The 27,742-nt window shown below is 39.7% G+C and overlaps 1 protein-coding gene across 9 annotated transcripts; it reads left to right on the plus strand.

The window, feature by feature from the left end:
• Positions 1-812: 812 nt before the first annotated feature.
• On the plus strand, positions 813-27,055 carry RNF103 (ring finger protein 103). 9 transcript variants are annotated; one of them, XM_030837432.2, is made up of 5 exons: positions 813-2,036; positions 4,738-4,877; positions 13,519-13,634; positions 22,863-22,965; positions 23,345-27,055. In XM_030837432.2, exons 1-4 carry the CDS (start codon positions 1,811-1,813, stop codon positions 22,960-22,962), a joined length of 582 nt encoding a protein of 193 aa, XP_030693292.1. In that variant the 5' UTR covers positions 813-1,810; the 3' UTR covers positions 22,963-22,965; positions 23,345-27,055. The 9 variants fall into 9 exon arrangements, with proteins under 9 accessions (XP_030693292.1, XP_060165035.1, XP_060165034.1 ...); XM_060309052.1 differs by having other exon boundaries at positions 24,431-27,055; XM_060309051.1 differs by having other exon boundaries at positions 24,872-27,055.
• Positions 27,056-27,742: the final 687 nt, after the last annotated feature.

The raw sequence follows: 27,742 nt of genomic DNA on the forward strand, positions 1-27,742 counted from the left end.
CTTCAAGATTGGCACAGAGATCGACAGGAAGAGTATGCTCTACCGGGGTTAAATAAATACAGAACCGCGTACTGCGTGCTCACCCACGTTACTCAATTTATGTAAGTTCCTCTTGCTGGCGGTGCCCCACTCAGCGAGGGTAATGAAAGAAAACGCACGGAAAATTTGCACTGGGACATATCCACACTCAACAACCTTTGCCCTGGGAACTCAGCATTTCGATACCTGGCTTATAACGCCCCTGAGACTGAAACTGCGACGGGTGAGGAGGGGGTGTGGTGAGGCCTTTGTAACGGGCAGGGACGGGTGAGCCTAGTTCTGCCTCCCCCTTTGACCAAATCTCCTTCAACACAGAAATGCGCAAACTACTACATTCTCACCTAGAGATGGAAAATCATTGTTTTCTGGGTTTCGCCTTCTACCATCTCAAATCAACTGCGCCAAAATTTTCCCAGTTAACCGGGACCTGGCATACACGTACTCTTATTTTTACTTAAGAGGATGATTAACTGCCCCATTTTTACCAAAAAACACACAAAGCGACACAGTCCTAACTGCAACCCTCAGACAAAATCACTTACTAAACATCTGCAGGGCAAAAGGAAAGAGAGAGGAGGAGACACTGGAGAGGCAACTTCGGGAGCGCAGAAGATACCGCGTCGAGGCTGCGGCTCCGCGCCGCTCTCCCGCCCCCAGGCTTGGGCGCCCCCTTCCTTCCCCTTCCCCTCTCCTCCCCACCGCCGCCCGGCGGGCGCTCCCCTTGTGGCCCCGCCCGAGGCCCCGCCCCGCAGCCGACGTCAGTTGTTATGTCTCGGTTTGGGCCGTGGCCGCCGAGGATCCTCTAGTCCGGAGGCGACGGCAGCGGCCTCGCGCGGGGGAGGGGTCGTCGGGGACGGCGGCCGGAACCCGCGCCGCCCATCCGAGCTGGGCGAGCGCTGCGTGACCAGGAGGCAGCCGGAGAGCCGCCCCGGGGAGACGTCTCGGGCCTATTTTTGCGTTTTTTCTCCGGGACCGTCGCCTCGCGCGCCCCATTTCCCTCTGCAGAGACTGCGACGCCCCCTCCTGGGCCGGGCCGCGGTGCCCGCCAGCCTGAAAGGCGCCGCCCGCCGGCCTGAGCGAACCTGCACTCGCCGCCGCCGCCGCCGCCGTTCCCCGCCGCGCTTCTCGTGGAGCCTTCGCGGCCGGCGGGGCCTGGGGCCTGGGCGCCGGGCGCGGCGCTGCAGCGGCCGGTCCTCCCCGCGCTGGGCCCCGGGCCTGGCCCCGCCGAGCACCGCACCCTCCTGACTGCCGCCGCGGGAGCCCGGCCTCAGCCCGGCCGACTCCAACAGCCTCCCGGGACCGCCGCCCCTCTGGCCCCAGCCTGCAGCCCGGCCCCCTCTTCCTTTGTGAATCTGAATGATTTTTTTGGCCTCCCCCCTCCTCCGTTGAGATTACGGTGCTAGAAGGCCGACCCCGCCACATCCCAGTGCCCCCCGCCGGCGGAATCGGCCCTCATCTTGTTCTTACCCGCGGGGTCTCCCCGCGCCTCTCTCCTTTGGGGGTTTAATGGGTGGACTTTTAAATTTTTTCCCCCTTTATTTTTCTCGCCTCTTGACTGGAAGGCCCCGCGCGAGGCTCTGCGCCTCTGCCCCTCCTGGTCTGTTCCTCACCCCCGCACAGTCCACCTGCCTCCCGCCGGGGATGGCCCCGCAGTGACGGCGGCGGGCGCCGTACCCCACGCCAGGCTGGTGCCCTCGCCCACACTCCCCCAGTCTCCCCTCCTCTCCTCCGTGTTCTGAGCTCTCTGAAAAGAGCGAAGACGCAGGGGAAGATGTGGCTGAAGCTTTTTTTCTTGCTCCTCTATTTTCTGGTCCTGTTCGTCCTGGCCAGGTTTTTTGAGGCCATTGTGTGGTACGAAACTGGCATCTTTGCCACCCAGCTGGTGGATCCGGTGGCGCTGAGCTTCAAGAAGCTGAAGACCATTCTGGAGTGCCGGGGACTGGGGTACTCGGGGTTGCCCGAGAAGAAGGATGTCCGGGAACTGGTGGAAAAGTCAGGCGAGTATCGGCTCCCCGAGGGTCCCCTCCACTCGGAGGAGGGGACGACCCGTACTTCCTCGTACCTGGTGGTCCCCCAGAATGAGGCGGTACCTGGAAGGGTTAAGCAGACTACTTCCAGAGCTGCCCGGGTTTCCTTTGTCCAGGTTTTCTACCAAAAAAAAAGTAAATCCCAGTTTTTGGAAGGGGCCTGGGCTGGAATTATTTGTAGGGGTGTTGGTGTGTCTTCCTAAGGTTATTTTAAAATAACAGTTTAAAGTGCAGCTTCTTAGTGTTGTTTACTAAATTGAGTGTTTTTCTCAAATTTCGGAAATGTCAACCAGTTACAAACAAATTGGAAAGCATTATTTGTCAGTTGAAATTCATAAGTATACAAGAAAAACCCCAAAACGTTCTCTGTAGATAGCAGCATTTGTCACCCTAGTAATAACAAGTTACCCGGAGGGGAAAAACATCATTGGAATACTTAATATCAAAGAGGCATTTAGGCCTAGGATTTAAATTTTATTTTGTTTTATATTTTATTTTTTCTTCCAGATTTATTGAGATATAGTTGACTTGCAGCACTGTACAAGTTTAAGGTGTACAGCATGATGATTTGATTTACGTACATCATGAAATGGTTATCACAGGAAGTTTAGTGGACATCCATCACGTCATATAGATACAAAATTAAATAGAAAAAATTTTTTCTAAGATGTAAATTTTAAATAATGAGTTTAAATATAGAGAAAGTGTACAGGGCACAGTATTAGCTTTTCATACTTTAAATTTGGTGAAAATAAGGTGAATATTTTTTGTGAATGCCTATCTTGTTTGTTTCGAAAGAGTTTATATTTCTGTAAGGATTTTTTTTTGAATTCTTATATCCTGGGTGTAAACTACTTTTTCCCTTCTGTGCCACAGGGGCTGCATCCGCTTAAATGGGTTGAGACATATTGATAGAATTGAGCTAAGAGATATTTAACATCTTAAAGAATGCATTTTCAATAACTGTTGGTTTTGGGGTAGGATTGGGTGAGAAATGGGCTTAATTTTTTTCACCCCTGGACAAAATATATCTTGGTTTAGATACACTTCCTGGAAGGGGAACGTACTGTAATTTGAGAAGGGCATTCTGGGTTGCTGTAGGAAGCAATTGAAACTGATAGTTGTCTTTTTTTGTTGTTTCAAGTGTATCTGTCAGCTGTGTCTTTTACAAGACAATTTTTTTTTCCTTATTTGGTATCTTATAGCCATGTAGTATGATAGACAAGAATCCTAACTCCAGAGGACTTGAGCACTCAGGTATTTGCAGATTAAGGTTCAGATCACTACTGGGATAGAGGAGGGAACACTCTCTGTAAAAGTGATGCATTTTTCTTTAGAGAAAACATAAAATTGTGTGTTATTTGCATAAAATTATGCCTCTTGTTTACTGACTGGTTTATGGTGACTTTTATTACTACCATGGCTGGCATGTAGGGTAGGGGGAATAAAGTAAAGTAGAAGATCTCTAATAAATAAACTTTCTAGGTTTAGAAGTGAAAAGTACCTTAACTGCCCAAGCCAAATCATTTTTCATGGTAAAGTAATTTGATACCACATTTTTTTTCTTGAGACTTTTATTTAGTGTTGCCTTCCTCTGGGCCTAAAAATACTTGTAACTTTGAGTGTACAAAGAGTGCACATAATATTTAAAGAATACACACAGCTCACAAAAATATGACTCAGATCACACATTTTATACCAGAGAGGTCTTGATATAGCAATTTAACTTAATAATTTAAATATTTGTTGTGGATGGTTTTGCTGCTGTCGTGATACAATGCTTGTTTTTGCATTGTTAACATTTAAGACAGAAGTTAAAATAATTTGACGTGTTTTTCTTTACTTTTTATTTGATGATACAAAGTGTAAATTTACACTGTAAGTTTGTGTATGAATATGGAATTTGTTCTTATAGGTAATCTTTTGTATCTAATCTCCAAGTCATGTAAGCCCTGTTGCTATGTTACGCAGGTGGTGATAGCAAATTTTGTAAACCCATTTCTAATTCTTGTCAGTCAGAAGTATATATTGGGCTTCCCTGGTGGCGCAGTGGTTGAGAGTCCGCCTGCCGATGCAGGGGACACGGGCTCGTGCCCCGGTCCGGGAGGATCCCACGTGCCGCGGAGTGGCTGGGCCCGTGAGCCATGGCCGCTGAGCCTGCGCGTCCGGAGCCTGTGCTCCGCAGCTGGGCCCGTGAGCCATGGCCGCTGAGCCTGCGCGTCGGCGCCTGTGCTCCGCAGCGGGAGGGGCCACAACAGTGAGAGGCCCGCATACCGCAAAAAAAAAAAAAAAAAAAAGTATATAAATCATAGTGTTTAAAAATTATTTGATGCCTGGACAAAAGCTGAATAATATTGTGATGGCTTTTGTGGCTGGCATAAATTCAGTAATTTCCTAATAAATTATGTGATGATGCCACTAGAATATAAACTCCATCAGGAGATGGATTTTTATCTGTTTTGTTCACTTTTGCCTGACACATAGAAGGTTCTTCTTACATATTTACTAAATGTATGAATCTTAAATAGGTGTATTCAGTTTCTACTCTTCTGTAGAGTGCAATGAAAGTACAGTGACATAATTTTTTAACAGTATAAAATAGAATTTATCATTGAAGTTGGGAACATGAGATTTTTGCAATCTTATTAGTGTTATTTTTTCTTTTCTTCAGGTGACCTGATGGAAGGTGAGCTTTATTCTGCACTCAAAGAAGAAGAAGCGTCTGAATCTGTTTCTAGTACCAATTTCAGTGGTGAAATGCACTTCTATGAGCTTGTAGAAGACACAAAAGATGGCATCTGGCTGGTTCAGGTATTAGAAACAGTGATAGAAGTGAAATTATTTTTACCAAAATAGTAGTCACCAGCTGGTGACACTTCTGTGTACTTGTGTCATGTTTCTTAGACATAACTCACTTCTCATAGGGAGGCTCCACTGTCCCCTTAAAGAGGTTTTGCAGACCAACAAAAATGAAAATTAATTAAAGAGTGGGGGAAGGGAAGTGTCGGGAAAAGAGGGTTGACTGTTTTGTTAAGAATCAGCAGAAGCAAATCCATTTTAGTTGTTGGATCTGCATTATAAAGTAAGAAACACATATATATTCCTTTTATTTAGTGATTTGTACTGTTTCTCTCAGCTTTTGTTAACTCCAGTTTTTAATTCAGTTTTTAATTCATCATTTTTGTTTCTAAAGAAAGAACTATAGCCAACTTTGCGCCTATAGAGGAAGAACTATTGTGGGGAATGGTGGGGGAACTTATTACTTTGCTCATGAAATTGATGAGATTATAATTTTAAACCCTAGCTCTTATGATATCAAAACTGTAGATTTAATTAGCATATTAGAATTTGAGAGCTATGAAGGGCCTTAAAAATCATCTTTTGTTCTGCCCAAAGTGTGGTTTATGTGCCACTCATGGTAAATGAGTGGACACACATTATCATTTGTGTATTTTTATGTAAATTAGAAAAATCAATATTATATTGAACATGGAATTTCATAAATTTGCTTAGGGAAAGTCTAAAGTTATTTAAATTTTTTAAAATATAAGTTCACTTAAAGTAACATATTAAGTAAATTAACAACATGAATTCAGCTAAAATTATGATTATTGAACCAGAATCAAATCCCAGACCCCCTCATTTCTTGTCCAGTGTTCTTGTTATTTCACATTGGGGTTGGCAAAGTTTGATTCAGGACATAAAAAACAAAATAATTGCTGCTTCATATTTCTTCCTGAGAACAATGACCGCAGAATAGGGTAGAAAAAGCTATTGAGTCCAGACACCTTATTTGCAGATCTGGTCCTGTCACTGATTTGCAATATGATTGTGGATAGATAGATTTTCTGTAGCACATGGCCTCAAATAAATACATATACACCTAAAGAAGATAGAATAGTACTATATAGTCCACTGGGCTAACGGGTTGACATTTGGGAATTCTTCAGGTGATTGCATTGGATATCCATGACCTTTCCTTTACTTGCAACCTTCCTATTGTGTTTGACCTTTTACCCTCCAGATAATCTAATTCCGCATTTTTTAAGTCTAGCAAACAGAGAAACTGGGAGGAGGGTATGGGTATTGTCTATACATTATCCATCAAATTCTACTTTATTTGTGTGTTAAATTATTGGTATTGAAAAAATAAACTGTAGCATCTTTAAAGCCTTAATTTATAAATAGTTATTCTATTTCTTTTCCCAGATATTTATTTCTGATAGTTTGATCGAGGAAGACTTAATGGTTTTGGTAACTTCAGTTTTATTCCTGAGATTGAACTGAATAGCCAGTCCCACTGCCCTGTGTCCTATATCTCATGTTTGTCCACACATTGAACGGTCCCATAGAGATGAATGGTAAAGATGCTGAACACCTTCCAAAGTTGGAAAAAGCTATGTCAAAAGTCTGGAAATCCTTTTGGTATATAGAGTGCTGCCTATAGACTACGAACACACTCTGCTTCACTAATTAGCATTATAGTCTTGGCTTATAAATGATCTGCTGTTTTTCTATGTCATATTAAAGGTAAGCATGGATTAAACTCCCTTAAGAAGTTACAAAATTCATACAGTTTATTCAGCAGTTAATTGTACACCAGGCTCTGGAGATATACCAGGAGCATACAACAGGCTAAGTCCTTGCTCTTTCAGGCAGCTCACATTCCAGTTGGGAGAGGGAGGCACTAACTAAATAAATATTTAATATAACATTAGTTAGTGGAAAGTGCTAAGAATAAAAATAAGCAGGGTAAGGAGACAAGAGAGTGGCGAAGAATTCCCTGATAAGGTGATACTTGAATGAAGAGAAGAACAAGTAACGAATGGTAGTGAATGTAAACATTATAAATTCTAATCACGGAATTATTTTTCTCTGAAAATGTTTTTTTAAACTTCATAGGCATCAATAGTGAATGGTGCAGTAAGACACAATTTTTCCAGTGACCTTCAAGATTTGCACTGATCACCACTGTCTGGCTTGTGTTCCCTCGGGCCAGTGGCTTACATCTGTCAAATGGCTGGCTTGGGTTGGAAGAACAGTCTCTGGCAGGGCAACTGAGAAGATTGAGATCGAAACCTCAGTCACAGTGCCTTCAGCACTCTGAACTCGCTAGCTAAGCTAATCAGCACAGACACTTTGGTTTAAGCTCCTAAGAGAGGGCCATGTTGTTTTGTTTCTTAATTGAAAATATCTTCTCAAAACAGAAGAGAAATACTCTCAGTTGCTTGTCATTCTTTCAGCTCAGATTATATTTATCTCATTTCTTGTGAAGGATAACATTCAAGCATTCAGTTTTGTTTTTTTTAGATGTTGGGGTAGGAGTTTATTAATTTATTTTATTTATTTTTGCTGTGTTGGGTCTTCGTTTCTGTGCAAGGGCTTTCTCTAGTTGTGGCAAGCGGGGGCCACTCTTCATCGCGGTGCGCGGGCCTCTCACTGTCACGGCCTCTCTTGTTGCGGAGCACAGGCTCCAGACGCGCAGGCTCAGTAATTGTGGCCCACGGGCCCAGTTGCTCCGCGGCATGTGGGATTCTCCCAGACCAGGGCCGAACCTGTGTCCCCTGCATTAGCAGGCAGATTCTCAACCACTGTGCCACCAGGGAAGCCCAAGAATTCAGTTTTTAACAGTTTGAATTATCATTCTTTTCTATTTGTTTTAAAAGAAGCTGACTCATTTCAGTTTGCTCTATCATTGTCATTTTTTTTAATCTGTGAGGATGCATAGATCCCAAACAATTCAATCTTCTTCATATTGCATTTATTTTAGGTATCCTGGATAAGAAATATTTAAGCACATCAAAGTTCTTTCCTCTTTTTCTCCCAGGTTTCCAATATCATTTTCTTACTCAGATGAATTATACTCTCAGATGAATACCTAACTCTCAGGTAGCATATAACTGATAATTAGCACTTTAGACTTTATATGTCATTGAAAGGATGTCTAGATTTACTGATTTGGGGAAGATGTGACTTTAATAAATGGGTATATGACTTAGCTATTCCATCACTTGGTCAGTTCATTATTTTTCTGGAATGGGTTGGTAATAATAAAAGATAATCCAGGTTGATTATCTTTTTTGGTGACACTGCATGTGGACTGACACTACAAAAGGAAACATGAATTTCTATAATTTAATTAATTCATCCTATATCCCTTATGATTTCTATCTTCTCGGTAACTCATGAGTTTATTTTCTGAATAATACATGTTAATGGTCTTCATATCTTTCTCCTAACTGTTGTAAGATGTATTACTGCTCATGAATTATCCTTACATTAAAGCAGAGTGTTAGCACACTTCTTTTCATGTGAAGCTTTTTCATGTCTCTCCTGTATTCTCTGTAATATGAGGTGGAAAGAACTAATTTTAGTTTCTAAGGCAGCAACACATATGGGACATCTTTAGCAACAATACACTGTGTAATCCATGAAAGAACCAAGTCATCTTTTTTCTATCACTTCTTTCTAACATTCTAAGTTTTCCTGCTTTGTTCCTAACCTGACCTCATATCTTTCATTAGCTCTTTATTTCCAGTTTTGTGGATTCTTTGATTCTGCTGCCTACCAAGCTTTTTAGCCTCACAAATAGAAGTTACTTTTCTTTCAAAAGATTCTTGGTCAGGCCTTTTTTTTTTTTTTTTTTTTTTTTGCCGTGTTGGGTCTTCGTTGCTGCACGCAGGCTTTCTCTAATTGTGGTGAGCAGGGGCTACTCTTCGCTGCGGTGCGTGGGCTTCTCATCGTGGTGGCTTCTCTTGTTGTGGAGCATGGGCTCTAGACGCGAGGGCTTCAGTGGTTGCAGCACACGGGCTCAGTAGTTGCGGCACACAGGCCTTAGATCGCAGGCTCGGTAGTTATGGTGCATGGGTTTAGTTGCTCCACAGCATGTGAGATCTTCCCGGACCAGGAATTGAACCCGTGTCCCCTGCATTGGCAGGTGGATTCTTAACCACTGTGCCACCAGGGAAGTCCCAGTAGATAGGCTTTTGAAATGGAAAAGTTAGTGTACGTTGTGGATTTTACGGATTTATCCTTATCTTAACATTTCTATTTCTACATTTTGACTTTTGTTCAAAGAAGTTCAATGAGGGACTGTGCTATCTGTTCTCTGCTGGCTTTGTCACATTATAAGGAATTTAACATCAGTGGAATTGAGGTAGCAGTGAAAAGCTTTAGGTCAATATTTACTGAAGTGTTACGTTAATACAGTTCCTGTTTGGCTGAAAAGAGTTACTAGCTGTTTTAAAACTTGTTTATTTTTTACTCCTAGACAGTAGTTTTGTTCAGGGAGGTTCTAAGTTATTTATTCCTCTCTTGACACTATGCTAAAGGCGAAATACTTGGCAAGCCATCTTATCCTTTATTTCGTATTGGTGAGGAGCTTTTATTTGTGTTTACTCAAAGCTAGTGAGGCTGCCAAAGAAATAATGAAATGCTGTTGAATTTTGTTTTTGTCAATTACTCATCTTCACTTTTAATGATTTTATACAATTTGCATATATATATTTAGGTTGGTCTATGATTTTTTTTTTTTTTTTTGGCCATGCCATGCAGCATGCAGGATCTTAGTTCCCCGACTGGGGATCGAACCCATGCCCCCTGCAGTGGAATCGCAGAGTCTTAACCACTGGACCTCTGGGGAAGTCCCTGTGGTCTATGATTTTGAAAGTAGAAACTCGCTGTTCTAATGAAATATTGAGAGATGCAGAAAAACATTTTAGCTCAACACTCCTTTTATATTGAGTTATGTTATTTAATTTAGCCTCCATGTTGTTGTATGGGGATTAACAATATTAAAAGGGAAATGACAGATGTTCTGATTAGTAATAAAACCCACCTCTAAAAAATAGGCAAAAGTGTGTGGGTTTTTTCTTATACCAGTGTAACACATGTGGAAGGGAGTAAGCAATAACCTGAGGTCCAGTTTTTCTTTGTACGTTTAACTGGACTACACAAGACTGACATCAGAAAACATGGCAACTTAGCCTCTCACACTGTCCAACTCAGTTCCTTCCAGTGCTGTGCTGGAGCCAGCTCAAACTGCTTCATGAAGGGCGATTGTTAACATCCCTTTCCAACTCCACAGTTAGAGATGTCACGTTGGTAACTTGAAATCAACCATGTGGGAGTATTTACACCAAGGAAATAAGTAAATGGTAGAAATCAGAGCTTCTGTTTTCTTCTAGACAGCTAGTTGTTAAACATTTACCAGCAAACCACTGGTTTCATCCATTCATCCAACCATCCAACAAATATTTATTGAAATCTAATGTGTGCCAGCTGAACCTGTGATAAGGGCAAAAAAGACGAATAACCTACAGTCTGTGCCGTAAGACAGCTCACAGCTTGGTTTACTAAAATGTGTGGGCCAGTAAAAACTCTTAGCATAGATTACCTTTTCCAGCTAAGTTAGATGGTCCGTGATGGTGCCACCATCTTGAGAGATCCTAAAGAGCTATTAGACAATAAAGTAGAAACCAGGAAAATTAGTACTAGGAAAAACCTAGTAGTTTTTTTCCTGAAAAAAGTGTATTTTTAAATACACTGAACTGGAAGTCTTTGTGTGTGACTGGGGTCAAGAACATTGATGTGCAGTTGCATAGCCAGGTACTAGTTATGCTAATGTTTGTCCGAAAACATCCCAGATGACAGGTTGCTGGGGAAGGGACTTTCATTATAACAGATATCGGAAACTTGGAGCCTTTAGAGAACCTATATAATCGGAAGTAAGAGAATGAGTTACTAAACCATAAAAAGCTGAAATAGTTTAATTCAACATAAATATTTAATAAGTGCCCACCTGACTTAGGCATCATGCTAGCTGCAGGGAAAACAATGGTGAGCAAGTGTAGGGTTGGTGGTTAGAGAGGCGGATACCCTGGGAAGGAGGATGGAAAGATTGCTTCACTGCTAGCCTATGTTGCCAGGTCTGTTCCAGACTTGAGACTTGGAACTCAGGCTATACTTTCATTTAGTTTTTTCTAGTCTCTGAAAATATTCCCCACAGAGAATGCAACATCCTTCGTGAACTGCAGAGGAATATGCTTCCCGTTTCACCACCAGAGTGAATGCCATTCAGAATCACTGTGCATGCTTTTGGATGTGAGCTATAACTTGGAAACTGTTACTGATGTGACACAGTAGTAATAGGCTTAGAGTATTTTGTTGTGCCATGTGACAAGCCAGATGAGTTATTTTGTTAAAACATTTTTAGTGGTTGTTTAATTTGGCCTCCACGAAATTTAATTTATGCTAAACCTTCAGTTGAATAATATAACTATATAGGACATTGGATAAAGCAATTTCTAATTGCGTAAATATAACTAAAGAGTCAAATAAAATGCTTTCATGCACTGCCTAAGGGATTTTTCATTTTTTTGTGGTTCTCTTAGTCAGGAATCATTAAACTCTTCAAAGCAGATGTTGGAATAGCTTGCTGAATAAATAAGGCCCTGTGGTTAAACATTGTCATGTACCTGCCTCAGAGATATTCACCACCTCTCTTCACACACTTTTGTTGTCTGTCCTATAACCAGGGGTGCCTGGAACAACCCCCTCATTCCTACTTCCTTTCCTAGCATTGGATGACTGTGCAGTGATCAGGATCTTCACTGAAAGATGCCCCTAGACTGAGGGCCAAATCCTATTTGCAGCATTGATCAGGAAATAGGAGTAAAAGGGGAGTTATTTTAAAAAACAGGGCAAAGACCAGGGAGTATAGCGATATGATTTTACAGAGATTTCTTAATCCTTCTGAGTAATCTGAAAAATAAGTTCAAGATTTCTTTGGTTACTTGATGGAAGAAAGAACTACCATATTGACTCTTCAGTGGTAGGAAAAGAAAAACAGAAGAGAAGAGAAAAGCCTGCCTTGCTTCATCTCCCTTATTTTTCAGATAAAATTTATAAAGTACTTTTAGACAATGGAAAAAATGTGGAAGCTAGGAACTTACTGGGTAATGTAACCTGTGTGAACCTCCTCAGAAAGCACTTTCACCTGCTAAGACCATGTCCTCAAATTGCTCTCCTCCTGGTTACCTCAACCATCTGAGCATTTTAATAACATGTGCCTCCCTCATTAAGGCCATTTATTTTCACTTAAAAGTACTATCAGAACCATTTGTTCAATGCCTAAATTGTATATTTGTGTATGTATTTATTAAACCTCAAAGTTACATTACAAAGTGTTACATACCTATGTGTGTCTCTGTAGGTATGAGGATGATAGTATCAGTGATATATGGCAAAGGTTATCGGACAGTAATCTGTTGGCACATAAAGTGAACTTTAAGTCACTTGTCACCACCATGCACTTTCTCTCCTCCTGCTGCCCTTGAAATTTGTTAGACTTCCCAGTGGAGAGACCAGAGATGAGGTATTTGCACCAGCTCTTGCCTCTCCCAGGCACTCATTGCACACACTCACCTGGGATTTCACTTCCTGGAGGCTTTGTGAATGTGAAAATGGCCCTTCCTTCTAGAGAGTTTAGAGGCCCCCAGAGTACTGTGCTGTAATTTTGAATTAAATAGTATCGGTAATATAGCATTCATGAAAATAAACTTGGCCTGTATACCCTGGGCTTAAAATAAATCAAACAGATGGGTTCATGAAGACATAGGACACTTTTGGATTTCCTTTAATTTCCCATTTAGTTATTTTTGTTTTTAATATATACTTTTTGTTTGTTTTTTACTGGTATCTCTATTCATTAAAATCAGGAAGATAAGGAATAAAGGGAAAAGGTATTAACAATTAGAAAGTCTGAGAAAAGTCATTGCATATTTTGAAGGTTAATCTACATTTAAAAAAATTTTTTTTCTTCCCCCAATCCTAACTGTTTGAAAGCTATTTGCAAATTTGAAGTTAGAAGTTCAAGAATGTAGAATTTATTAATGGTAATTTTTTAATATGTTAGAACCTTTCGTGATTGTTAAGAAAAATGCCATAGTAGTAGTATATTGTTTTAGTCAAGCATAGTTTAATAGAAAACATGTGTTTGACTCTTGGCTCCATAATTACACTTTTAAAAAGTGAAATTTGAACTCGTTGAACCCACATGTGGTAATTTTTAGTAAGCTTTATTTGGGTTATTTAAAATTTTCTTTTCAGAGCAGAGAAATGACTCCAAGGGCCATTTTCTTCCTGTGTAAGTTAATTCTAGAGGATAAGCCACATGGAGGAGAATGTGGCTAGCTTTTTAATATGGTTTTGACTCCCCCTCTGCATAACTACCACAGAGTGTGAGAGTTTAATGTACTGTATTCAGTGTTTTAAATCTTTTCCAGTTGGACAGTTGCTCCTTTTACAAGAATTGCAGTGATAATATGATGACGTAGTAAACAAGATCTAGGAACAGAATATGTTTTTCAAAAAAAGTAGTTATAGATGTAAATGGTTGGTTTGACTCCATTTTAGGTGATTAAAGTATCTGTTTTTCTTTTGGGGGGAATAGGTTATAGCAAATGACAGAAGTCCTTTGGTGGGTAAAATCCACTGGGAGAAAATGGTGAAAAAGGTGTCAAGATTTGGAATACGTACAGGCACGTTTAACTGTTCCAGTGACCCCAGGTAAGTTGATTGGGCAATTCTTAGAATTTGAGTTCTGACCAGAATTTTTTTAATGTGATAAAGACAGTGGTATTAGAAGCCTGTTTAAACTGAAAGTTCGTTAGCGTGTTTAGCACGTTGTTAGCTACAAAGGTATCTGATTAATAGTTTTGGATAACTGGCAGTTACTTACTTTCTCTCTGAGCTCTCTTTCTGTCTGGTTCTTCTATGTTGTTTCTAACGGGGTGACTCTTTAGAGTATGTCCTCGGTCTTTTTTGTTTCAATTTTACTTCCCAAAGAGACTTCAGTACATTGATGGCTTTAGGTGACACCTTTGTGCTGATCTAAATCTCCTTTCATAATTCGGACCTCTCGTTTGCATTTTGACACTCGTTTCCATTTGCCATACGAGTACCCCAGATAGACTCTGTTCCCTAAACCTGGTATTCAAATTTATATTCATCTTTTTTTTTTAGTAAACCATGTGCCCTTTCTACCTTTTCTTTTTCTGTCCTTTACTATTTTTTTTTTCCATTTTCTCAGACAAAAATCTTTGCAGGCATTTTTGTTTTTCTTTTTGTCATCATCTCCAGTATTTAGTCTGTCACATTATTTCTTGTTTCATTATTCCATTGTTTCTTCTTTGAAATGCGTTTTATTTCAATTTCTAGTTCCTCCAAGTTATGACTTGAATTCATTTGTTCATTTAATTATCCATTCAGTAAACATTTAATAAAAGATTAGTTGGACTTCCCTGGTGGCACAGTGGTTAAGAATCTGCCTGCCAGTGCAGGGGACCACAGGTTCGGGCCCTGGTCCGGGAAGATCCCACATGCCACGGAGCAACTAAGCCCGTACGCCACAACTACTGAGCCCGCGTGCCACAACTATGGAAGCCCATGCACCTAGAGCCCGTGCTTCACAACAAGAGAAGCCACTGCAGTGAGAAGCCTGCACACCACAATGAGTAGCCCCAGCTCAATGCAACTAGAGGAAGCCTGCGTGCAAAGACCCAACACAGCCAAATATAAATAAATAAATAAATAAATTTAAAAGAAAAAGATTAGCATGTACAGCATGTTCTGTTCAGTGCTGAGGACGGGGCATATGATATGTATGGAGAAGCCCCCACGTTAGGTAGTTTCTGATGTAGGTAGATACGCCCGGCTTACCTACGTCCGTTATGTGTGGTCACAATGGGAGACCCATTCGCTGTAGAAAACCCTCCTCCACCACTGCTTCACCTCAGATTCTCCTGCCCTTCTCCTTCAGGCTTACGTTTGCTTCGATTTTCCTCACTGTTCTTGTTTTGCTCACTTGTAGTGTAGGCTGAGATGTGTGGTAGGAGGACTTCTTAAACGTTGGGGATAAGAAGGGAACTTGTGTCTCCTGACTCACATTTAGTCTCCTCATTCACCCACAAAGCTCCCATTTTCATCTTCAGCACAGAACCTTGATCATATTCTAATGCCTTCGGTTGAAATGTCCAAGATAGCGTAAGTGTTCATGTTCTTATGAAAAGGAAATCATTCTTATTTCTGTCTTGTGTTTACCAAAGACAGTGGCATTTGGTCCTATTCCATCATTCCCAGATGGTCTAAGTGAAAGATCTTTTTCTCTCCCACTGGTGATTGCAATACCAGAATAAATGATAGTTCTGATGTTTTGATTTTTTTTTTCAGATAATGCCAAAAGTCAGTATTAACATCACCAATTTATTGAAAAATATTCAGAACTTATTTTTTTAATGAATAAACTAAATAGTACATTTTAAACACTAACTTATAAATATATTAGAAAATATCAAGTAAGTACAAAAATATAAAGGTCAAACACATTTCAGTCTAACGTAAGTTCTTAAATAACAATAGAGAATTCAAAACGAAACTAAGCATGACATAAAGTGAAGATGATCTATTCAGCATGAAAAACTGAAGGAAATAGTAGAATTGATTTTTAATGTGATTTTATAAAGCAAAATGCATCAGAAGTGTCATAATTGAGTCCAGTGGACTTTAGCGCAAATTTTTCTAGCTTTTCTTTTGAAAAGCCCTTTTTGATTCTATACCAGCTGAGGAACGGTGAAGAGATACATATAATCTACCTCCGAGTTTTCTCTAAATCCTTCATCTTCGTCTTCAGATAATCCCACCTCTTATTTATGACGGAAGAGACCTTTTTTGAGCAACTTTTTGCTTTTTTGTTGATTGCAGCTATAATTTTTTGTTATTAAACAAGCACTTTTACGTCATCTTCCTTAGTTTCATCACAGAGATGAAGATCTTGATGCAGAGTTACTTATATCAGTTTCAGTACTGTCATGTTGGTTTCCTTTGATTTGGAAAGTCTTCCAACTAGAGTAAGAACTATTCTTGTCATAGATGCTGTGCTTAGTCAGGGTCATTTTTTTTCTTTTAATGAGGATTATGGAGATGCAGAAGAACAAAATAGGGAGATAATAGAAAAGCGTGTTTAGAATGTCAATGCAGGGTGTAACTGGGCAGAGAATAGTGTTATTCAGCAAGCAAGCATTTTAATATGTTGAATAATTCAGTCATCAACTTGATCTCAGATTTTTAAAAACAGCAAAACTCTCTACTCTGCTGCCTACGTTGCTTTCTTTGACTGTAGTTCCTTCTCTTGGGTGGCCTCCAGGACAGCCTCCTCTGATGTGCTGGCCCCATTGTATCGTAGTATTTTCCTGACCTGTTTTGCTCCCCTTAAGAACATTCAGGACCTCCACTCTGTACAGTATCTGACTCTGTCCATGGCAGCAGTTTTCATTTCTTTCCCACACAGCCATCTTGCCTGGCCCCAGTTCCTCTAATTCCCCAACCCAGTGATCTATCTCAGGGGCCTTTACCCTGTCAGGTCTATTCTCTACTCTTTTTCTCCCCCCACCTTTGGAGAAAGAAGGAAGTGACGTGGGATATGTATCGGGAGGTTGGAGAGGCGGGGCAGAGATAGTAAAGAGTGGGATGGCACTGGAATTACAGGAGCTGAGTGGTAAATGGGCCAGGAGGGCTTATGGTGAAAGAATCAGGGATGCGTGCCCATGGGCTAAGCAGGGAAAAGAAAGTAAAGGGAAGATTGGTGAGCAGGACAGGAAGGCCAAGGAGACCAATGACCTTGTCTGAAGAAACAGCATTTTATGAACAGAATACCAAGGTTTCTTTTTTAATATAGTATGTTATCAGAAGCTGGAGTGCCAAAACTCACTAGCTATGTTTTTTTTTTTTTAATCATTTTTAGTCTTCAAATTCTCGAAGAGATCTCAAAAGGTTTACTTTAAGAACTAGAGGATATTTTCGTGGTGTCATCATTGAACTTATTCAGACCTTTAAAAAGGTTTTTTAAATTGGCAGTAAAAAGTTTTTATATTGATATGAGCATTAGTCTTTTCTGTCTAACAGTGGGGTTTTAAAATTAATATGGTGTACTTTATTTGTGTGTTGGATTTCAAGTCTGGAAAATATGATTTAATTTGAAAGATATATGATGACATACAAAATTTTATTGTCCTGGGTACTCTTATCTTGTGAAATGATAAACCTTAAAACTGTCCCTTAGTTCTGAACTGAAAAGAAAGTACATAGTACATTTGTTTTCTTCCATGAAGAAATGTATGCACTAAGATAAGACTTGGCTTGTTTTACACAGTAAAATTTTCTGTTTGAAAGACTGTCATTTAATTTATGACACAAATCAGAAGCCAAATATTCTCTGAGGTGGTTATACAAAGATGAACAGAATGACCGAGAGTAGAAATGTGTCATCCCAAGTATCCTATGCAATTAAAAAAGTAAAGCTCGTTAGATATTTAAGATGTGAATAAGGCAACTATCTATATGTAGTTGACTTGTTGTTTTGGGGGGAGGGTGGTGGAACTGGCATTCATGTCAGTGGACTATTATTTTGCATTGGACAAATACACTGTTACAGAATAGAAGATATTTTATTTTGTTGGAGTATCTAATTCTTAACCCGTTTCAATTAAAGCAATATTGACATTAATGGTATCTATCTTGTTAAGGAAGTAAATCAACTCAACAAGAAGCTGAGTCATAGTCTTTGATCCTGAGTCACCCAGATAGTTTCCCAGAGTCGTTACTAACCTTGTCTTTGTGACATAACACGTTGTCTTCACTTATCTTAAATTATATCATGAAATTCCTGAGGTAAAATTAATTGTACTATCATCATAAAACCATATGCCACATACGTCAAGACTTCTATCTTAATCTGATCATATAAATGTATAATATGCTTATTTAATTTAATAAAATATAATCCATACTTTAAAGCATAACATTTATGATTTTTTTCCCCTTTTGCGGTATGCGGGCCTCCCCCCCCCCCGCTGCAGATAACATTTGTGATTTTTACATCAGTATTCTGAATAGCAAAATTAAAAATTAAACATTTATTACCATCCACTTACAAATCTGTAGTGAACAAAATGTATCCACATGGTAGATTTTCTTTTTTCCAACTTTACTGAGGTAAATTTATATATTGTAAAACTCCACATGGTAGGTTTTTAGAAAAAAACTTTTTTGTTTTTAAAGGAAATTGTTTCTCTGATTATCTCTCCAAATACCCCTCTTCATGGTCCTCATTAAAGAGATGAGAGAGTATAGAAAAATATAGGACTTGCTCTTTTCTAGGTGAGCCTTCGTGCAGATTACTTTATGACAGTGCTTGTGTGTGTCAGGCATTGTGGTGGGTGCTTGGGTTAATAAGTGGGTACAGCATGGCTCCTACCCTCAGGAGCTTGGCATTCAAGTCAGGGACTCAGCATGTAAGATAATCTGTTTCCTTCTCTCCTTTGCCTACCTGAATCTAACCATCCTTCGAGAGCTAGTTCAATTCCCAAACTTTTCATGAAATCTGCACCAGCCCAAACTCCCAGTGATACTCCCTTTTTTTGAACTTCCTTTACATTATTTAGTAATAGAATATATACAGTTTTATACTTTTGTCTCCTTAATAGGATTTTAAATTCTTTGTGAACAGGAATTATTTTCCTACTATCTTTAGGATCTTATTAGCACATAATGCATTAGTAGTTTCATAGTAGATGCTGGAAGTACTTGCCGATTCTCTTGACTCTAAGCCTTTTCAAGCTACACTTTTCTTTAAAAAAAAAAAAAAGAAAGAAAAGAAAGAAAAGAAATATAGAGATACAAACGAAAAATATGATAAAAAGAGAGCTTGCTTTTCCTCTTATACAACTGCCAGGTATTGGTACTACTTTTGACTGTTTACAGGTAATTTGTTTTTGGGGAGAGGGTATCTTTCAAGTGCTAAGGAAATGTGTCAGGGAAAAGACAAACTGTTTGCACAACAGTGAAGATAAGCAAGCTGGCTCATTTAGCGGCCTAGCTATTTACTTACAGTCTCCTCTCTTATAGATACTGCAGGAGAAGAGGCTGGGTACGATCCACACTCATTATGTCTGTTCCACAAACAAGTACTTCTAAAGGGAAAGTCATGCTTAAAGAATACAGTGGGCGCAAGATTGAAGTAGAGCACATTTTTAAGTGGATAACTGCTCATGCAGCTTCACGGATCAAAACTATTTATAATGCTGAACGTTTGAAAGAAGAATGGAATAAAAGTGATCAATACTGGGTAAAAATATACCTATTTGCAAACCTTGACCAACCCCCAGCTTTCTTCTCTGCACTAAGCATAAAGTTTACTGGAAGAGTTGAGTTTATTTTTGTAAATGTGGAAAATTGGGACAACAAGAGTTATATGACAGATATTGGTGTATATAACATGCCATCATACATACTTAGAACTCCTGAAGGAATTTACAGGTATGGAAACCACACGGGCGAATTTATATCCCTTCAGGCCATGGATTCATTTTTGCGCTCAGTACAACCTGAAGTAAATGATTTGTTTGTTTTGAGCTTGGTTCTAGTTAATCTTATGGCTTGGATGGACTTATTTATCACACAAGGAGCTACCATAAAACGATTTGTGGTTCTCATAAGCACTTTAGGGACATATAATTCTCTATTAATTATTTCCTGGCTACCTGTGTTGGGCTTTTTACAGCTCCCTTACTTAGATAGCTTTTATGAGTATAGCTTAAAATTGTTGAGATATTCCAATACAACCACGCTGGCCTCATGGGTCAGGGCAGACTGGATGTTTTATTCTTCACACCCAGCCTTGTTTCTTAGTACATACCTTGGACATGGTTTACTAGTCGATTACTTTGAAAAGAAGAGACGGCGCAACAACAACAATGATGAAGTCAATGCCAATAACTTAGAGTGGTTATCAAGTCTGTGGGACTGGTACACCAGCTACCTCTTCCACCCGATTGCTTCTTTTCAGAACTTCCCTGTAGAATCTGATTGGGACGAAGACCCCGACTTGTTCTTGGAGCGATTAGCTTTCCCTGACCTTTGGCTTCACCCTCTGATACCAACTGATTATATAAAAAACTTGCCAGTGTGGCGATTTAAATGCCTTGGAGTCCAGTCTGAAGAGGAAATGTTGGAAGGTCCTCAAGATATTGAAAATGACTCAGACAGTGAGAGCACAGACACTTTTAGCAGCGAGAAGGAAGTATTTGAAGATAAACGAAACGTAGTTCACAATTCTCCAGGAAGAGCAAGTCACTGTGATCCTGAGGCTTGTTCATGTGCCAATAAATATTGTCAGACCAGCCCTTATGCAAGGAAGGGGCGGTCATATGGATCATATAGCACTAACGAAGACATGGAACCTGATTGGTTAACTTGGCCTGCTGATATGCTGCACTGTACTGAATGTGTTGTTTGCCTAGAGAATTTTGAAAATGGATGTTTGCTAATGGGGTTGCCCTGTGGTCATGTGTTCCATCAGAATTGCATTGTGATGTGGTTGGCTGGGGGCCGACACTGTTGCCCTGTTTGCCGGTGGCCTTCTTACAAAAAAAAGCAGCCATATGCACACCACCAGCCCTTGTCAAATGATGTCCCATCTTAACCACGTGCAATTTGTCCTTTATAAGCTTTGCGTATCCTCCAGCTTGCCTTTTTAATGTTAGTCACCAAGTTTCTGTGGTTTGACGTTTAATTTAATGTTAGTGCGGTGACAGGAAATATACATTTTGCTAACGTTGATGACAATTATTTGGTTGCCTTGTGTGTCAATATGAATGCATACTTAAATGTAAAAATTTTTATTTACAACATTGGAAATTCAGAAGTTAATGTCTTTTTGTAAGCACAAAAGAAGTATAATAGAAATTTATCCTAGCAAGACTTCATAAGGTAGGATCAAATTCTAATGGAATTGAGGGAGTTTCTAAATGTTTCCTCCCTTTTTACAATCTGTGTCCAGCCCCTCTTGGTTAAATAATGTATGCTCTGAGACATGAAATTAAAACAGACCTATGAAATAAATTATTTTAAAACCAGAAGATTACAGCTTTTTTAAAATTGTTTTTGATAAGGTGGCTGAGTGCTATAAGTGTTTTGCTGGTTTGTTAATTTCACAGGTAAGTCAAATATGATTCTTGACTTGTGGGGGTAAAAACAAGACAAATTACGTTGCTGACACTAGCCAGAGGTGATGTTAGTCCCCCTTGGTTAGCTTTGATGGGAAGGAATTTCATGATGGGCTTTTTTTAAAGTATTAAATCACTTATGAGTATATTCATGTAAATAAAATCAGCTATAGCGTATTGGCCACACATAGATTACTTTATATATTTTTCCTGACTTTTTATTTTGAAAAAATTTTTAACTATAGAAAGGTGGAAACATAGTACAATGAACATTCATTTCTCTAATTCACCAGGTGTTTACATTCTGTTATATTTGCTTTATCTCTTCTATGTCTATAATTTTTTTTCCTTTCTCTCTTTTTTTTTCTTTTTTGCTGATCCCTTTGAAAGTAAATTTCAGTCATCATGATGCTTCTTTGCCACTAAAATGTACCATGTAACTCCTAAGAACAAGAACATTTTTTATATAACCACCACACCATTATCACACCCAGGAAATTTAACATTGATTTAATAATATCTAGTATACAATTTGTACTCCCCAGTTGCTCCCAAAATATTCTATATCTTTATATGTTTCTGTTTTGTTTTTATTGGGAACTCAGGAAAACTTTATGATTGGGTTTAGTCTCCTTTGTTTCATTCTTTTCTCTAGAGCAGTTCCCCTGCCCCCCCCCTTTTTTTTAAAGTCTTTTCTGACATTTTTGAAGAGTACAGGCTAGTTGGCTTATGGAATGTTCCACATTTCTGGATTTGTCTGAGTGTTTCTTCATGATTAGATTTAAAGTAAACAATATTGCCTAGATGATATGTATTTCCCTTTTGTATGACATCTGAAGGCACGGTGATGTCAGTTCATCCCATTGTTGGTGATGCTAAATTTGGCTAAGATAGTATCTGTCTTATCTTTGCAATGTAAGGTACTTTCCACTTGATAATTAAGAAGGAACCTGTGAGGCCACATGAGTATCCTGTTCTTCAATAAACTTTAACCCAATGGTTTTAACATCTGTTGATGATTATTAGCCTGAATCAGTTATTAAATAGGAGTCGTGACTTGGAGATTTTTAAATTCTATCCTTCATTCTACATTTATTAAGTGGCATTTTTTGTGTGTGAAAGAAGAGCTTTCCATTTTTTCATCTTGTGCTTTGAAATATCACTATAGACACATATTCTTTTTATATTCAGTGTGTTAAAATTCATTATTCTTTGTGATGCTCAAATCATCCCAAATTTGGTAAGTGGGAGCCCCTGTAAGCCAGCTCTTATGTCCTATTTACATCCCTTTGTGATCTTGAAACACTTCTTTGCCTTTTGACACAAGGTATTCCAGGCTCACTTTGTATTTTTCCTGGCCCAACCCTGTAATCAGTCATTTCTTCAAAGGGTCCAGGTTTCATGGGGGACTTTAAAACCCTTTATTGACTGCCCCTCAAAATGGTAAGAAAATTAAATTTTCTCATTCTGAATTGCTGCTCGATTACTAGCAGAAACATTTTTTTCCCTTCACGATACACTGAGCCTCATTTTCACAGTAATGGGAATAGTAAGGACTAGCAGTTACTTTGTATTAATATCTGAGAGCTTTTAAAAATTTTAAATGAGTACGAACACTACTCCTTGTGCTCTACTTTTCCTTTCAAAAAAAAAAGTAATCATGTTATCGTAAATGTTTGTGTTTCTCAGAGTTCTGCCACCGTTCCACAGCTCTTTTCTCTCGTATTTTTGGCAGATGTCCCAAATCGACATGTCCAGGCAAAGGCCCCTCCCCAGATCTTCAGTTTCATGTACAGCTGTCTGTTGAACAGCTCCTCCGAGATGCTCTTAAGTAACTAGTAAGTCTCAAAACAGCTTTTCCTTCTCTCTTCCTAACCCCCAGTCCTCCTCTTAGGGTCCTGATTTCAATTCATACATATAATATTGTCCATTCTGAAATGTATAGCAAGTATAGATATTTTAAAAGGTAATTAGGGGGCTTCCCTGGTGGCGCAGTGGTTGAGAGTCCGCCTGCCGATGCAGGGGACGCAGGTTCGTGCTCCGGTCCGGGAAGATCCCACATGCCGCGGAGCGGCTGGGCCCGTGAGCCATGGCCGCTGAGCCTGCGCTTCCGGAGCCTGTGCTCTGCAACGGGAGAGGCCACAACAGTGAGAGGCCCGCGTACAGCAAAAAATAAGTAAATAAATAAATAAATAGTAATTAAAATTTCTCCTCCAGTGTCCCGGGGCACAGCGCACTTTGGAGACTACAGGCATACCTTGGAAATATTGCAGGTTTGGTACCAGTCCACCGCAATAAAGCAAATATCGCAATGAAGCCAGTCACAGGAATAATTTGTTTTCCCAGTACACATAAAAGTTATGTTTACACTGTACTGTAGTCTATTCAGTGTGCAATAGCATGTCGAAGAAAACAATGTACATACCTTAATTTAAATAATACTTTCTTGCTAAAAAATACGTTATCATCAGAACCTTCAGCAAGTTGTAATCTTTTTGCACTATAGTACTAGCCCCGAAGATAAACCAGTCTCCTTAACGCTGGATTACAAGGCCCCTCTTAATCTGTTCCTGGCCCACCTCTTGGACCCATCGTGACACTCTGTACTGCCTGTCTCTTCAGGCCCGTGCTCTAGTTTTTCTCAGCTTGGTGCTTTGCTGTCCCATCTGCCTAGTGTTTTCACCCCTCTTCTCCGCTTTGTCTGGCTAGATCCCACTTTCTCCAGAAATTCTACACCTCCTACCCATCTTTTCTTTCTCCACCAAGCTTATAAAGAGACGCAGATATCTTTACAGTGAAAGCTTAGGTGGTAGTCACCCTACTCAAGTGATCAAACTTAGCATCACCAATAATGGAGCAACCCCATCGCTCCTTGACCTTTCTTGATACGTGTCCTTATAACCCAGTGATACCTTGTACATGCCTGTCCTATATAACTGCATTGTATTAAAACTATGCATGTGTCTTTTTCAGGTGAATTCCTTTAAGGTAGGAACTGTGCTTTATTCATTAAATATATCAACATGCATGTCATAAAACAGAGATTATACCTTTTGAATGTTAGACATGCAATAAAAATATTACAGTGAGGTCAGGGAGGAAATAATTGCTAGAGGTTCAGGTCTCCAGGGAAGCTTGACTCATCCCTTAATTGTTAAGCATAGCAAACAATGCTTTTGTCGGATTTTCCTGGAGGCAGAGAATTGAAGGAAGTATTCAAGGTTGACAGACTCTAAACTTTAACTGTGTTTAAAAAGAACCTTTGAATTCTTAGAGCCACCTAGTGAATTTAATTAACTAAAGATTCCAGGGCTTCCCTGGTGGCGCGGTGGTTGAGAATCTGCCTGCCAAGGCACGGGACACGGGTTCGAGCCCTGGTGTGGGAGGATCCCACATGCTGCGGAGCAACTAGGCCCGTGAGCCACAACTACTGAGCCTGCGTGTCTGGAGCCGGTGCTCCGCAACAAGAGAGGCCGCGATAGTGAGAGGCCCATGCACCGCGATGAAGAGTGGCCCCCGCTTGCCACAACTAGAGAAAGCCGTTGCACAGAAACGAAGACCCAACACAGCCATAAATAAATTAATAAATTAAATTTTAAAATAAAAGATTCCAAGTATGTGGGCTTTCTAGTTAACTGAACTCTGGTTAACTGTAATAGTGGGACACGTAATTGTGTTCTGCTCAACAGTTTTTTCTTCTGTCTTCTCTAATTATTTCTTATGTATGTCTTTTCTTTCTTTAAGGATGATAAGCTCCCTGAGGGCAGGAGTAATTGTAAGGTCGGATCTTAACGAACGGCACCACGAAACAGAGGAAAGCTTCGAGTGAGCTTTATTAGGGAGCGCTCCCGGGCGAGGTTCACTGGTCCGAGAGAAAGGGGGCCAGAGAAGTCGCGCCCGGGTGAGGGTTGGGCAAGATTTTATAGGGGAAGAAGGGAAAGGGGTGTGGTGAATCTAGGAGGGCGCAGGGTATTCCTTATTTGGTGGTCTTTTCGGGTATCCTGGGGGACCGTTAGTCCCGCCCCTCGAAAGGGGGGAAGGCTGGGCTGGTTTCAAAGTCCCCAGGTCAGTTCCTGGAACTGGGTGATCCGGAATGTCTCCAGGGCAGTTTCTGGAACTGGGTGGTCCGGAATGTCTCCAGGGCAGTTTCTGGAACTGGGTGATCCGGAATGTCGCTAGGGCAGTTTCTGGAACTGGGTGGTCCGGAGAATTTCGTTCTGTTGCAACCTGTGAATCTGATTGTGTTCCCCTGCCTCGGGCCAGTTGGCCTTACAGTAATGTTATAATCTACTGTTATGTCTTTAACACATTAGACCCAGAGTAGATAATCAATAATTGTTTGCTTGAATTTAAAAAATATTTTCTAATTTTACCCTTTACCAAACATTTTACTCCCCATCTAGTATAGGTGGAAAAGATAAAACAGAAGAGATTATATTTTTAGTACCCATTAATAGTGATGAAGATATCAATATTTATGGCCTACTCCAAGAAAAAAAATCTTAACTTTTTTCCTGCAGTAACATACTTTTTAAAATTATCTCTTCTTTAGATTATGTGGGAGCCTGGAAGATTATTCATGTAATCTTTCTCCTTGCTCCCTCATTTTCCCCCTTGGTCATTTTATTATTCCTTAAAACTCTACCAAAGGGTCAAAAGGTACAGAGAGAAGTGTTGAGTCCTTTTTGCTGTTGGATCTGATTAAAAATTTAGAGAAGAAAAAATGGATTTAATTGTTTAAATGTTACTTTTGAATCATCTGTGTTTTGATCATTCTGTTCTTGCTCTTTGTTGTCAGTAATATGAGTACATTGATCAATTTAGGCAATCTCTTTGTTTAATTTTTTGTACCATCTTCTCACCAAAGGTTTTCATTGTTTTGTATACAGTAGATCACTTTACTTTCTAATACTCTCTAATATCCCTATGCAACAGGTAGAACAGAAGGAATTCCCACTTAATAAATGATCAGAACTCAGGACAACCACCATAGTTAAAGATATGACTATGTCAGGGCCCATGGAAACAGACTCTGAGTAGGGAGCGGTGGGGCAGCAGTGTATATACTCCACCTAAGGGTTGGGATTTCTTTTTAAAACAATGTGTCAAGCAGTCAAAGCCGGTGGTGGTGGCCTCTTTGTAACCTGTGGATAAGAGTCTATCTACCTACCTTGTTCAGGATTCTTTCTACCATATTTTCATTTAAAAATAAGTGCATTTGTAGAAAGTGTAACTATAGGAAACTGACTTTTGTCAAAATTATATTCGCCTTTACTCTGGTGCTAAATTGCTTACTTGTTTTTCACATTCTCTTGGTGGTTTATGTTCATGATGGGATAATAGGCTCTTCACATTGTATGTTAAACAAATGGTGCTTGAGTATTTATTCACAGTCTGTTTTAAAACTCATTCTTAGTATTGACACAGAGGATATCTAACTGTATTTGTAGCATATTTATCTAATAAGAAAAGAGCTTAAGAATACAGAGGCACCCAAAAAGATGGGTGCACTATGTGTTTCCTTTTTGTTTTGTTTATTTTCAACTTTATTGAGAGATAATTGACGTATAACATTATGTAAGTTTAAGGTATAGGATGTGTTGACTCGATACATTTATATATCGCCAATTACCACAGTAGCATTAGCGAACACCATCATGTCATACAATTACATGATTCTTTTTCTTGTGGTAAGAACATTTGAGATCTACTCTCTTAGCAACTTTCAAATATGTAATACAATATTGTTAACTATATTCACAATGCTGTGCATAAGATCCCCCAAACTTATTCATTTTCTAACTGGAAGTTTGTACTCTGACTAACGTCTCCCCATTTCTCCCACCCCCAGCCCTTGGTAACCACCATTCTATTCTCTGTTTCTGTGAGTTTGGCTTTTTTGGATTCAACATGTAAGTGATATACGTATTTCTCTCTCTGACTTATTTTACTTAGCATAGTGCCCTCAAGATCCATGTTTTCACAATTGGCAGGATTTCATTTTTTCTCATGGCTAAATAATGTTCCATTGTGTGTGTGTTGTGTGTGTGTGTATGTAGGTGTGTGTATACGTGTGTGTGTACGTATATTCAATATACACCGCATCTTAATCCATTCAACCACTGATGAATACTTAGTGTTTTCTTATAAGCATCTACTAAATGAATGAAGAGCCATGCAGATGCTTACTCAGAGAGAATTTATGCTTTACATAGAATTTGAATGAGCTTGGTGATCTAGCTTCCCAGTCAATAGAATAGAGGCTACATGTAGAGAGACTATGGAGCAGGGGTAGGGGTGGAGCCTGCTAGAGGCAGGCCTGGCACGTCATAGTCACAGTAGTATTATAGTAAGGGGTAGAATATTTAAGAAAAAAAGAAATAAAACAACAAAACAAAAAACAGTCACTTGTGGTACAGTGGCAGATAATTTCCTGAGAGGATATCACTATCTGGCCGACAATGACTATGTCATCAAGAAAAACATTTACCAGTACTATTTGCACAAGAAGCCAGGAAAATTCATTTTATGATATTCAAAATAGTAAACTTTAAAATGTTTCAACAAAGGGAAAAGTTTCCATTTCCTGGAAAACATTTAGGGGGATGGGGTAGG

Source organism: Globicephala melas, chromosome 12 (genome assembly GCF_963455315.2).
Source record: "Globicephala melas chromosome 12, mGloMel1.2, whole genome shotgun sequence".
Classification (NCBI taxonomy): Eukaryota; Metazoa; Chordata; class Mammalia; order Artiodactyla; family Delphinidae; genus Globicephala; species Globicephala melas.